Source organism: Portunus trituberculatus, chromosome 47 (genome assembly GCF_017591435.1).
Source record: "Portunus trituberculatus isolate SZX2019 chromosome 47, ASM1759143v1, whole genome shotgun sequence".
In the NCBI taxonomy this organism is placed as follows: Eukaryota; Metazoa; Arthropoda; class Malacostraca; order Decapoda; family Portunidae; genus Portunus; species Portunus trituberculatus.
In genome coordinates, this window is record NC_059301.1 from 33963486 (window position 1) to 33976274 (window position 12789).

A 12789-nucleotide genomic window follows, 5' to 3' on the forward strand; every position below is an offset into this window, starting at 1 on the left:
CTCATGTGTTCCCCCACCCCCTTTTTTTTTTTTTTTTAGCGAAATCATGCATTAAATTGAATAAAAAAACAGTTATTCTGTTTTCCTGGAAGTAATGAGAGATATGGCAATGTCGCATGGATTATCGGCCTTACCCTGTGGGTCAGTACAGTTTAGTTCTATTATAGCCTAGTAATGCCCTACCCTGGTTGGCGCGCTACTCTCCAAGGATATTTTATGGAGGGCTTATGTGCTACCCACACAATTCCTGATTTGTTGAGACCAGATATGTTTATTCTCAACCACTGTTAGCGGACTTCAACGTACCTTGGTTATAGTTCAAAACACATGCCTAGTTCTCTCTGGTGTGCAAAGAACAGTGGAAAGGTACTAGCAGAAAAATTTGAACTTTGCCTCGTCATTTCCACTCTGTTTTATATGTTATGGGACTTAACATGGGACATAATGCACAGACCTTCATTGCACACAGACCCTCCAGTACTCTGGATACATATAGACAGATGGTATGAAATCAAGAAGGTACCTCCTCGTGAAATAGGTGAACTGTGGTGGAAGATGCATGTGTTGAAAAGGGATAAGAGGAAAGTAAGAAAATCATAACATGCATTGGTGAAATAAGAGATTTTGTCAACCATGAGAGGTAGCTACCCTTGCAGCAGAACTATATCACATAGTGCAGTCAACCTCGGGAAGGGGACTCCAACAGCTTTATTTAGTGGCTTGCCTAGGGTAAATTTACAGTGAAAATCAAATAAGGATGCTGTTTCATCCTCTAAGGCAGGGGTTCTCAACCTGGGGTTTGCAAACCCACAGGGGTTCACAAGATTTCCAGAGGTACGTAGATGGCTGATCTAATAATATCCTTTGCAGTACCACTGCATATTGAGTTAGTGTCAGTCACTAAATTAACATTCCAGGGGTACTTAGATGGCTTATTGATAATATTCTTTGCAGTACCATTGTATATTTATTTAGTGTCAGTCACTAAATTAACATTCTGTTTGATGTCAGATTACTGAGGGTGTGGATAGATGGTCTTTTAACTCAGGGTGTTCTTAACGAGAGAAATGTTGAGAACCTCCCCTGCTCTAAGGTAAAATTAGGGCATGATGATGTCTTAGCCATCCCCTTGAGAGAATTTTCAGGAAATAATTTTGGTGCTACTTTGGCTTGCTTTCTACATAGAAAAAAATATCTGCACCACAAGTTTTATTCTGGAATAATATTTATATAGTAAAGAATTACTTTTAATGCTAAATGCAAAAATACAATTTTTAATCAAAATGTAATTAACATAAGAAAATGTTATTTAAGCTAAATACTAAAAATGCTATTTATACTAAAAGATGTTAAATAAAAGTCTGGAGCTTCTTTTCACATCATAATATCTACATAGTAAAATATATTGTAATACAATAAAAACATGAAGGAAATGTAATTAAGATATTAAAAGATACTCTTAATAATATTCTAGCAATAAACGGTGAGTTTTTTTTTCATCATCTGCCAACAGAAGTAGTCTTGGTGTGATTGAAATATTCTTTGATTGCAGGCCCTCATTTTTTCAATATAGTAATCTTGGCTTCAAGCCAGAATCTTTCAATTCCCTGTGTAGCTATGTGCTCTGATGTTAGAGTTAATGTTATATTGCAGATGATTTATGGGAAGATTACAATAATCAAGTTTGTTTGAATTACAGTAAGCTAGCTAATCTTCAGAATCTATGAATAATTGGTTAAATGTCTCACAGTCTCCTCTTTGAACATGAAAAATTGACAATGTGAACTTTTCTTCAAACCAAAGACTCAAGGACCATCAGTATGTCTTTCATGGTCACAGTTATTGTCTTCTACAGCTTTGCTGTCTGTTGAATTTGCAACATGCAATGTCTCTTGTGTTTTCACCGTACTGCAAAGCGTGCTTCAATAATACTTGACTCATACCAAATATTCTCTTGAAACCAAGACAAGTGTTTTCCTTGTTCTCGATAAGTATAACTTTTCTTGTTGTAGATCACAATACCTATAATGAGTAGATTGCATGCCAAAGTAGATTCATGACATGTAGATAACAAGCCAAAGTAACACATAATTTCATGTTATATACATAGAAATATTTTCAAAGTAACTCCCAAACTGTTGTGTATTATGTGCTTATATATGTTTAAAGTATTTCTCAAGTGGTTTCTTTCATTTTGCATCAGATACCATAAAGGACATGAACCATACCTAGCTTAGCTAGTGTCCAGTACCTCCTATGATCTGCCATGGAGAAGTGAGGGTACGGCCTGCTTCACTTAGCTGTAAGTGGCTTCTGCAGGCAGAAACTGGTGGTGAAGACCAAAATTTGAATGATTTTGTGTAAAGATAAATCTATTGTTCAGTATTGAATTTGAAAGTGTGGTTGCACTTACATTATAGGCATGAAGTTGACTACACTAATATGGAGACACTAACAAGATTACATTACATATTAGTAACCATCCTACACTTGCTATTAATCCTAGCAGTTGTCAGATGGCCTATTGTTATATCTTCAAATGGAAATGGTGAAACCCAGATAAGGTAATCACTTACAATAGTGAAACCTTTGTTGATTTTGGAATAGAGTATATCAGGAGCAAGATAAGTCACAGAGCAAACATTTGATGTCATTGCAACATAATGTAATATGAATTGAGTAAAACATCAAAATTAAAGTAAAACGTTTTGAAATCAAAGGAAGGAAACAGACAATGTCTAATTTGATTTATGGTGCCACTGATAAGAATATTATGATGCACCGCTTCTGATGTATATACCATGCTTGTAGCATCTTCTGGAAGTGCTCTCATTGAAGTTTGACAAGTAATGATTCATTGTGTGAAAAATGAACTTCATCTTGGGGAAAAGAAAATTTGCAGGAAGTTAAATCCAGGGTTAGAGGATAGAGATTTACAATTGTACTTGTATCAATGTGAATGTCAGCTTTATATATTTCCAAAGTAATGTTAGTGGGTGTTTTGTCATTTTCAGGGTTAGCGTTCATGAAGAGGTGCCTTGACTTGCGCCATTCTTCAATGAGTCTGTTCCTCAAAAGATATGAATGCTACTCATAATTCCTTGCCTATCTCAATTGTTCCATTGTGCTGCATCGTTTCAAAGAGATTGTTGTCAGATTTCCAAATATGACACAGAATTTGATGAACGTCCTCTTTTCAAATTTGAGATACTATGCTTTGAATGGATGTGTGCATGTGAATGTGGCCAGCACAACTAATATAATGGAGGCTCCAGTGATGATAGCATGACACCACTCAGTCTGCCTACTCATGGAAATTACTGCCTACTTGACCCTGTTTGTTGCACATGACCATGACTTATTTTGTTTGCAGTGGAAACAGTTTAGGAACATTTGATCACTTTTTGTGAAGGTATAAGGTATCACTGGAACACTGTAAATTTGATCTGAAAGTGCAATGAATTGACCATGAAAAATGTTTGACAGGGACTGAACCTGTGGCTGAACACTTATGAAACATGAACTCAGACAACTTGTAGGTCAGACTAATGTGGTCATCAAGGTCTAAGTAAATTTTACTTGGACTTAGCCCTGACCGTCCTGTCACTATAGTAGTGGTATCTACTTTATTATTGTACTATTATCATAATTCTGAAAATTCTGAAAGGGCTTCATGCATCATTTGTTCATGTTGATCCTGATTTTGTCTAATGATTCTTTACCAGACTTCACATTCTTTTGTACTATCTAGAAGTCTTTGTGTATTGCTTCAGCAACATTTTAAGGGGATTACATCTATGGTCTGAAAGACTACCATATTCATAAACCAACTGAATTTTGTACACAAAAGGAGCTCAATTGGAAAAATCTTACATCATTTGTGTGTTATCAAATCAACTATTGAAATATTGAAAATATTTTTAGTCACCATCATCAAGCAAAGAGCAAGAAATATGGCAGAACGAGCTAAGAACTTTGCACATTGTCTCAGTTTTTGGATGTATCATCACTTAGGGACGAATACTAATTTTGTCTTCTCACTATGACCTTACTTTATCCATTCAAGTTATTCAGTGAACCTACCAGTATATAAATCCACATACTGGTGTCAGATCTTAATGGGACACTGGTGAAGATTGTATGTTGACATTGTCTCTTTCTCTACATCTTCACTGAGTTGCCTTTTGTCTGTGTACACCCTGTCTTCCAATGTCTTCCATGAGTTCCCACTTCCTTCTTTGGAAATTTGGCCTGTGCTTTCGCACCTTGATTTTTCTTTCCTGGTATGTTTGTGCAATCAGCTACAACACATGTATAGACTGATGAGTTACAATAACACTACAAACTCATATCTCCCACCTTAGATTTGTTGGATGTTTTGGAGAAGTTGGTGTGTCTGATATTGGCCAGTCCTTTCATGTCAGTATGGTTTTAGCTGTCATGATATCCTGTGAACACAATTAATACTTATTCAATTATTTTGGGGATTTGCCAGATAAAATTTTAGTCCCTGTAGAAGCCAGAGGAAAATATTTCAAACTGAATGTGTAATGGGAGATTATAAATAAGTGGGAAAACGCTGAGAACAGTTTTAAAATGATAATTCCCCTGAGAACTGTGGGAGTTATGACTCCGCTCTACATTAAAACAGCCAGTGATCACTGGCAACTCACGCCATTGCAAAATCTCCAGTTTTGTTTAAGATTTCTTTACCTAGTTAGTTTACATTTCCAACATTCAAAATCCATTTGTCTACTTCTTCCATGTACCTTCATTTGCATTATGTTCATTATGAATATTTACTACTTTATTGTGACCTGTTATATTTGCGGCAAGTTTAAGTATTAGCTGTAAAAGTAGTGAACAAATTCTGTGCAAACTGGAGAGTGAGTAATGGAGACTTATATTGGTGTATCAAGCTGTGCAGTACTGTATCTCAATTCTCAAATTGTAGCTTTGGGATCATTTAGATATTCCAGTTTGTATTAATCTGTGCTGTGCTAGCTATTTTGACCTTGGATCTGTCCATAGTGCCAGTTATTTCTTATTACTTCCTGTTTGTTTAAGTCCTAAATAATTCCAAAATAGAAGGAAACAATTAAAAAGTGTTTAAGCAGAATAATTTTTTTTATCACCTTATAGGCTGTGCCATTGCCATACACTTCCCTCATAATGAATAGAGGTTTGATGTTTTTATTGGTTTGTGAGCACAATTAGTGTTGATGAATAATTTGTTTCTTCAGTATGGGTTTGTGTGTTATTCCTAGCACACCAATAATATCCGCATAGTTGCTAGGCTACTTCAGTAAACAAAAGAAGTGATGTTTTTCATCACACCATCAATACTTATAGGATTGGTAGACTTCATACATGGGAAGTGAGAGGTGACAGTGTATTTGTCAGCTGCATAGACTAGAATCACTTGATCATATAATTTTCTTTAGTTTTATTGTTTTAACCTCTATTTCTGCAAAAAAAAACTAATTATTTGTTAAGACTGCTATTGTACAAACAGTGATATGTACACATCTTGTGCCCAATGCAGGAAAATAATGCATTTGCTGTGATGGTGCGACCTGGTATACATGCAGTGGACAGTATTTGTTATTAAGTTTCATGAAGGGATAAATACTGTTGAATTTTTTAAGGTTTTTACATAGTTGCTGGTATGCAAGGTGACATGTGTATGCATGTATGATATTGGCACAGTGAAATTAATTGATGACACTATCATACCAAACATCATCATGGGTAAGGTGAAATCCTTCTTTCTACTTATATTCATCATGTTCTTTCCTTTATGAAGCATTTGGCAACTGGCACAATGCTCTTCCTCAAGCAATGCAAACCAATAGATTGTCAATGGAAAATCATTTTATACCTGAAATTGAAAAGTAAGGCAAATGGTGCAATCAGAACTGAGTTATCACTTGTTTTGCCTTGGAAAGAATTTCTAGATCAACTCTTTGTAATGGTTTGCCTCAAAAATAAAGGAGAGAGATTTTTATGGGCAGCATAATAGTTTTGGGTTTATTACCTGTTCCTGAAATTCATCTTAGAAATAAGGCAACCTTCCTACCAGTGGACATATGAATTGTCTTCAGTCCTGTTGTGATAATTCAGGAGTCAGGGAAGCAGATATAGCAGATCTGCCAATTATTAATCTCTCTCTCTCTCTCTCTCTCTCTCTCTCTCTCTCTCTCTCTCTCTCTCTCTCTCTCTCTCTCTTTCAGGTCTTTCTTTTAATTTAAACACCTCTTAAAGTTCTAAAATGTTGCTCCTCCCACTAAATACTGAGTAGTTGTTGCACTCTTTCCTTGTGGTGCATCATAATTGTTAGATTAAACGAGTACCTACCAAGTATGAAGTTTGATTACAATTTCACAAACATTTAAACTGTGTCACTGAGGTATTAAATGAGATGTCCGTCATGCACGCCTCATGTCAGTCCTTCAGTAAAAAAGGTTGGAGGAAGCAGTCAAAATGACAGTAAAGAACATTTAATTCAATGAGTTAATACTCGAAAAAGCCCATTAGTCAAGGGAAGAATTAAACATAAAGTTCCCTAAATGCCTAAGAGCATGTAATCCAGTAGTACATCCAGTACCAGACATAGGTAATGACATTCCATGTGTAGCGATAGCAAAAATAAAAAAAAGTAGGTAACAATTCTAAATAATGCAACAAAGCAGATAGGAGTAAATAACAAAATTGACACCAAAGGCTCACAATGCAGATCCAGAACTTCTTAGCCTCATCATCATTAGACAAGACTGCTGTAGCAAACTGCCCATGGTCATGCAGAGATCTTTTATAAAACTTTGCAAAAGTCGACTGTTTGGCCCAGCCGACAGTGGACAAATTAGTAGAGAGAGGCAACTTCAAAGCTGCCTTACCGGACAAGACTGACCTGTTAGAGTGTGGGGAAAAAATGGAAAGGTCAATGCCAACGGCAACCATCACATCCCTAGCCCATTGTCTCAATGTGACCTGAGCGATCATACGGAAAGGGGGTCTTGTGGTCAAGAAAAAGAAGTAACTGCTCCCCTAATGGTGCTAGTTCTGTCTATGTACTCTCTAATAGTAGTGTGAACACATAACAGTTTATCAACGGGATAAGGCATAAAACATAGTTTAGCCATATGAAAACCTGGCTGAGAGGTTTTCAGTTCGTCGCCTATCTTGAAGGAAACTTTGGAATTTGAAATTATCATGTTCCTAATGTCTAATGAATATAACATCTGGCCATATTGCCCAGAGAGTAACAATATTAATACTGTAAGTTTCCTAGACAATTGAATATTTGGCAAATTAGAGTTAGGTCCCATAGATTTTATATAAGTGAGTAAAACGTCAGGATCCCGATAGTATGACCATATGACAGTGGGAAAGGGGAGGTCTCTCCTGGAAGACTGACGAGGAACTGAGTAACTAGTGCAGTGGTTCTTAACCTGGGGTACCTGTACCCCCAAGGGGTACGAAAGCTTAAACCTAGGGGTACGAGACATGGTAGGCAGTGCAATGGTACCGTATATTTACCATGAGAAAGCAAAACATATATTTTCCTAATTTTTCTCTTACTATAATTGTCTCAATTTTTTTAGTTAAGTTTTTAAGTTGAATCCCACTAATTGACACTTCATTTGAAAAAAAAGTGCCTTTGTTCAGTAATTAAAAAATCTAATAATTTCTCAGCAAGGTTTTTATCACTAATCCTTTTTATATGTTTGTATAATATTTATATCAAGGGGTACGGGCACTAAAAAAAGTTAAGAACCACTGAACTAGTGGGTGCTGTCCCACAGGCCTGTCATCAATCTGATTCATTGCTGAATTGCAGAACGCATGGAGTTAATAGAACTATGACTACGTCCCTTCCCATTCCTAAACTCTTGCAAGAAGTAGGCCAAAAGGAAAGCTACAGGTAGCTGAAATGGATCAGTTTCCCTGCTAAGGCCAAAAGACACCTCGCTGCCAATATATGACCCATATTGTAATAAAATTCCCTTTCTCCATGATCCAAGGAGAAATTGGGCAACTTCTGATGAAAGTCCTTGGTTTTTAAAGGATCTGATAATAACATTGCAACCAGTATCAGCTTGTGAGCCTGTGGGTGTGTGCAAGAGGGGTTTTATGGCAGAGTCAAGCAGTGCCAAGGAAGGAGAAGGGGAGGTTGAGCCAGTAGGCAGAGAGCCATCAGAAACCACACCTGAGTCAGCCACAGTGGTAGAACTGCAAGTAGGGTGGCATGGGATTCCTGTAATTTCTTCAGGACCCTGGAGATCATGGTGAAGGGGGAAAAGCATATAAACTCTTGTTGGACCAGTCAAGGGTGAAGGCATTAATATATGCTGCAGCAGGGTCTGGCTTCCAAGACACATATGTAGCCACTTGAACATTGATCCTGGAATCAAGTAAGTCAATTTCTGGTGTAAAAGAAGACCTGACATAGTTTCCTGAAGAGATGGGACTGCAACATCCATTTGGTATCCACATTATGCACTCTAGATTCTCTATCAGCTTCTACATTACGCAGTCCCTCAACATACTTTGCCGATAGAATAATACCCCTTAACTCAGCTCAAGAGAATATCTTGCCTGTTACGGTATTAAGATTAAGTTTCATGCTCCCGCAACAGTTCATGCAAGCGATGGCAGTGGAGTTGTCAGAGCAAAGACGAATATTCTTGCAAAGGGATTGTAGGCCAAAGAAGATGGCCTTCAACTCTAGACAATTAATATGGCCTAATTCTTTAAGAGCCCAGTGGCCCCCTTTCTTAGAATGTCCAACAGATGCACTCCAACCTGTCAGGCAAGCATCAGAATACAACTCAAAGTGAGGAGGGGATAGACACAGAGACCTCGTCTGAAAATCTATGTTCTTAACGTACCAATTGATGAGACAACAAAGGTAAGTCCAAAGTAACCTTAGAAAAATACTTACCAAAGTTAGCACCAGTTACCTGTTCCGAATTATCTCAAGATTCTTGTATCTGAGGGGAGCAAGTTCTACCGCAGGCTCAGCAGCCATGGCCAAACCAATGAAAGAAGCCAAGTCATGTAAAGTAATGTCTCCCTGTAACAACTGTAAACCTTGCCCTTTGATACATTTCTTTCTATGATGGGCTAGAGTGGCAGTCATGTCAACTGAATTCAACACAACCCCAAGAAATTCCACCTCTTGGGTAGATTCCATGTTAGAAGTTGCAATAAAAATACAATCATCAATATAACACACCACAGTAATACTAAGTTTATGTAAGTGTGAGAGATCTGGTTTTAATAGCCGGGTAAAAATCCGTGGTGGAGACGTTAAACCTTGTTTTAATAACTGGGTAAAAATCCGTGGTGGAGACGTTAAACCTTGTGGCAGGCAGGTAAATTGAAAAGGTTGATCTCTAAAAAAAATCTAAGCCATTTCTTATCTTCTGGCCTCACATAAACTGAAAAATAAGTATTCTTAAAATCACAGGTAGCAAAAAAGCAGTCAGGTTGAATTAGCTGGACAACCTCCTTAAGGGAATCCATTTTAAAGTGAACATGTGGAATATATTCATTTAGTTCTTAAAGGTTCAAAATGACTCTAGCTATTCCATCTTTCTTTATAACGGGAAAAATATTGGAAAAGTAATCTTGACCGACAATTGATTCATAGCCTTCAACCTCTTCACGGTCAATAAACTCCAGCATGGCATTGTCTAGGACAGAGCGATCAGTTACAGAAAGGTCAAGAGGTCTAGGCAGTACTGTTTGGGTATGTGGAGCTGGAAACTCAATGACCTCAACAGGGACATTATCATGGATCCACTTATCTGTAGATAGGCCTGCCATAACTGTCTGACAGCAAAAATTTCACCACTGACAAAATTGTTAGGGGGTGCTTTGCAAGGAATATGGAATGTTATTTACTGGAAGGGTACCTACTGGAGTCTTGTATGGCCGCGCCTCCTTCCCCTTGGACGGCCTCTGGCCTAAAAAAAGGCCTGGAGGAGGGCCTCGACCATGACTGTGAAGGATGAAAAGACCACCCAGAAGTCGATCTGTAGGCGGATCAAACCTTTTTGGCCCAAACATCGTATGGGGACGAAACAAGGGTCTCCCCAGTTTCGTGGTCTTGTGAATTTCGTCACTTCTTTGTGATGTCAAAAGGGAACAGTTTGTCCCTTCCAACTGCACATTCTCATTTACAGAGTTCAGCTAGGACCAAATATTTGCATTAACGTGGATCCGAGCCACTTCCTTCTACAGTGGTTCACATAGTTGACTGCTGAGGCCAAAAGTCTAAGGCTATTATCAAGTTCTTCCAAGTAGGAGGAGACCGGCTTCTCTTTTCCTTCCCCAATATCACTGATGCACTGTGCCACAGGAACAAGTGCCTTGGAAAGCAGTCTGTTGATATGGAATGGCCGAATATCTATAAGCTTGCCACCAACAGTCATGACAGAGGTGATAGCCAAGTTAGTCACCAGAACAGACAAGTTAGGTACATTGCTGGATTGTTTTATCTTGCTACAAGTTGACTTCACACTGTCAGAGGACGGTCTGCACCTCAGACTGGCATTCAAGATGGTAGCCAGATGCTCAGAAAGGGGCTCACCTTTCTCTTCCTCTCCTTGGAAGTGACCTGACAGCTCCTCAAGTGCATGGAGGAAGTCAGCATTATCACCTCCTGGGGTCAGGGTGGGCCAGCTGGAGAACTCCAAATGAATCCAGCTCCTCTAAAGAGTCAGAACCACCCTCACGAATTTTACCTTCCTTGTCACTAGAGGAGGCTGCAGTAAGGCCACTAAAATCAGTGCTGCTCCCGACAGAGACAATGGCAATTGGTAGGTTCCTATCCAACTTAGCAATCAGGCTCACTAAAAACTATGCTTAGATGGTCAAGTTCAGCCTCCCGGGTAGAGCTGTTAGCTGAGTGAAGGGGATTGTTTACATTATGACCTGGGCCGGCAACAAGGTGGCGAAACACAAACCACTTGTTGTTTAGCTCCGTCATCCTTCTGCCTGTCTCTCTTCCTCTTATCCTCCCCCACCGGTAGAATATTTTTTGCAGCTGGGCTGCTTGCTAGCCGAAGACAAGGAAGAACACCTCAGGGTTCACAGAATGTTGTCCCTGTCCATTCCAAATGACCCCTGCAACCAAACCACAACTTTGGGTCACTAACAGGGTGCGAGAAACATAAACAACAATACTTGGATTGTGTTCGTTGTCACCAAAGAGTCTGAGCGTCAGAAGGGAATGGTGAAAGCATACCAGAACAACTCCTTTGAGAAGCTTGTAAAGGAGAAGGAGGTTGGGCAGACCAGAGGGAGTAGCATCTAGACTGAATGGAGGTAGGCAGTGAGCTGACGTGAGGTGTGCTTGATGGGCATCTCATTGGATTCCTCAGTGACATCAGTTTAAATTTCGTGAAGTGAAACTTAGAATTAACTCTCCATGTGTGTATACCGTATGTAAGAATAAAGATTACTTTTATATTTATTGCTCTACTTATTCTCTCCGGCTTCATGTGTATTACACAATTTTAATTCAGATTTGTTTCTTGCTTTCACAGGTGCGGATTGCTTCAAATTTTGTTATGCACTCACCTCCTGGGGAATTCAATGAAGTCTTTAATGGTATGTGGATTGTAATATTTGCTTTGCTTTATATATATGTATATGTATATATATATATATATATATATATATATATATATATATATATATATATATATATATATATATATATATATATATATATATATATATATATATTTTTTTTTTTTTTTTTTTTTTCTTTATGCAAGAGAAAGAACTGCCAAGGGGAACAAATATATTAGAAAAAAAGGCCCACTGGAATTGCAGTTTCCCTAAAAGATCTTAAAGAATTAGCCAAAGCCTGGGACAAATGTCTTGACACCTTTCTCTTAAAAGAAGTCAGGTCATAGGAAAATGAAAATACAGAAGCAGGTAGGGAGTTCCCGAGTTTACCAGTGAAAGGTATGAATGATTGCAAGTACTGGTTAACTCTTGTATTAGAGGGTTGAACAGAATAGGGATGAGAGGAAAAAGAAAGCCTTGTGCAGTGAGACTGCAGGAGGAGAGGAGGCATGTAGGTAGCAAGATAGTAGAGCAGTCAGCATAGAAATAGTGATAATATATATATATATATATATATATATATATATATATATATATATATATATATATATATATATATATATATATATTAAAAGTATACATGTGTAATAATCATATTTAATGAAAATGCATCCATGTTTAGCATGCCAATATTTTATTACTCAACAGATGTGCGGACCCTGGTGAACAATGATGCCTTGCTGCGAGAAGGTGTGGCCCGAGCTATTGCAGAGTACAACAAGGACCAGCTGACACCAGTGAGGCTGGATGGACAGAGCCACTATGCACTTGTCACAGAACACAATGATCTTGGTGGTGGCCGTTTTGTGGATCCTCGAGCAAAGCTCACCTTCAAATTTGACCATTTACGGAAGGAAGCAACAGATTTAAAGGTGTGTGGCAGTTTTATCACATGATAATTGTAATAAGAAATGTTTTGTGTTTACTCATTTAGTTACAGCACCTTTGAAGGCAAATAAGAAGTATATGTAATGTAACTCAAAAAAGTAAATATTTATGAAAAATTGTGGAAGCTGATACATTCAGTGGACTGGTAACTGTTTCCAAAGCAGAACATTTGAATGAAAACAAAGAAGGAGGGTAGCAGACAACAATTGTAGAATACTCAACACAACAATAAGCCCTTTAATGCAACACAAGACAGGG

At 38.1% G+C, this 12789-nt stretch overlaps 1 protein-coding gene across 2 annotated transcripts in view; it reads left to right on the forward strand.

Annotated features, from left to right (window-relative positions):
* LOC123498117 (F-actin-capping protein subunit alpha-like) overlaps positions 1 to 12789 on the forward strand; it is a 44758-nt gene that overhangs the window by 2002 nt on the left and 29967 nt on the right. Inside the window, exons 2-4 of one of the 2 annotated variants that reach the window (XM_045245275.1) lie at positions 2204 to 2302; positions 11556 to 11619; positions 12292 to 12515. In XM_045245275.1, the coding sequence (XP_045101210.1) occupies positions 11580 to 11619; positions 12292 to 12515 (264 nt within the window). In that variant the 5' untranslated portion in view covers positions 2204 to 2302; positions 11556 to 11579. The remainder of the gene's footprint in view (positions 1 to 2203; positions 2303 to 11555; positions 11620 to 12291; positions 12516 to 12789) is intronic. The other variant, XM_045245274.1, reaches the window with a different exon arrangement.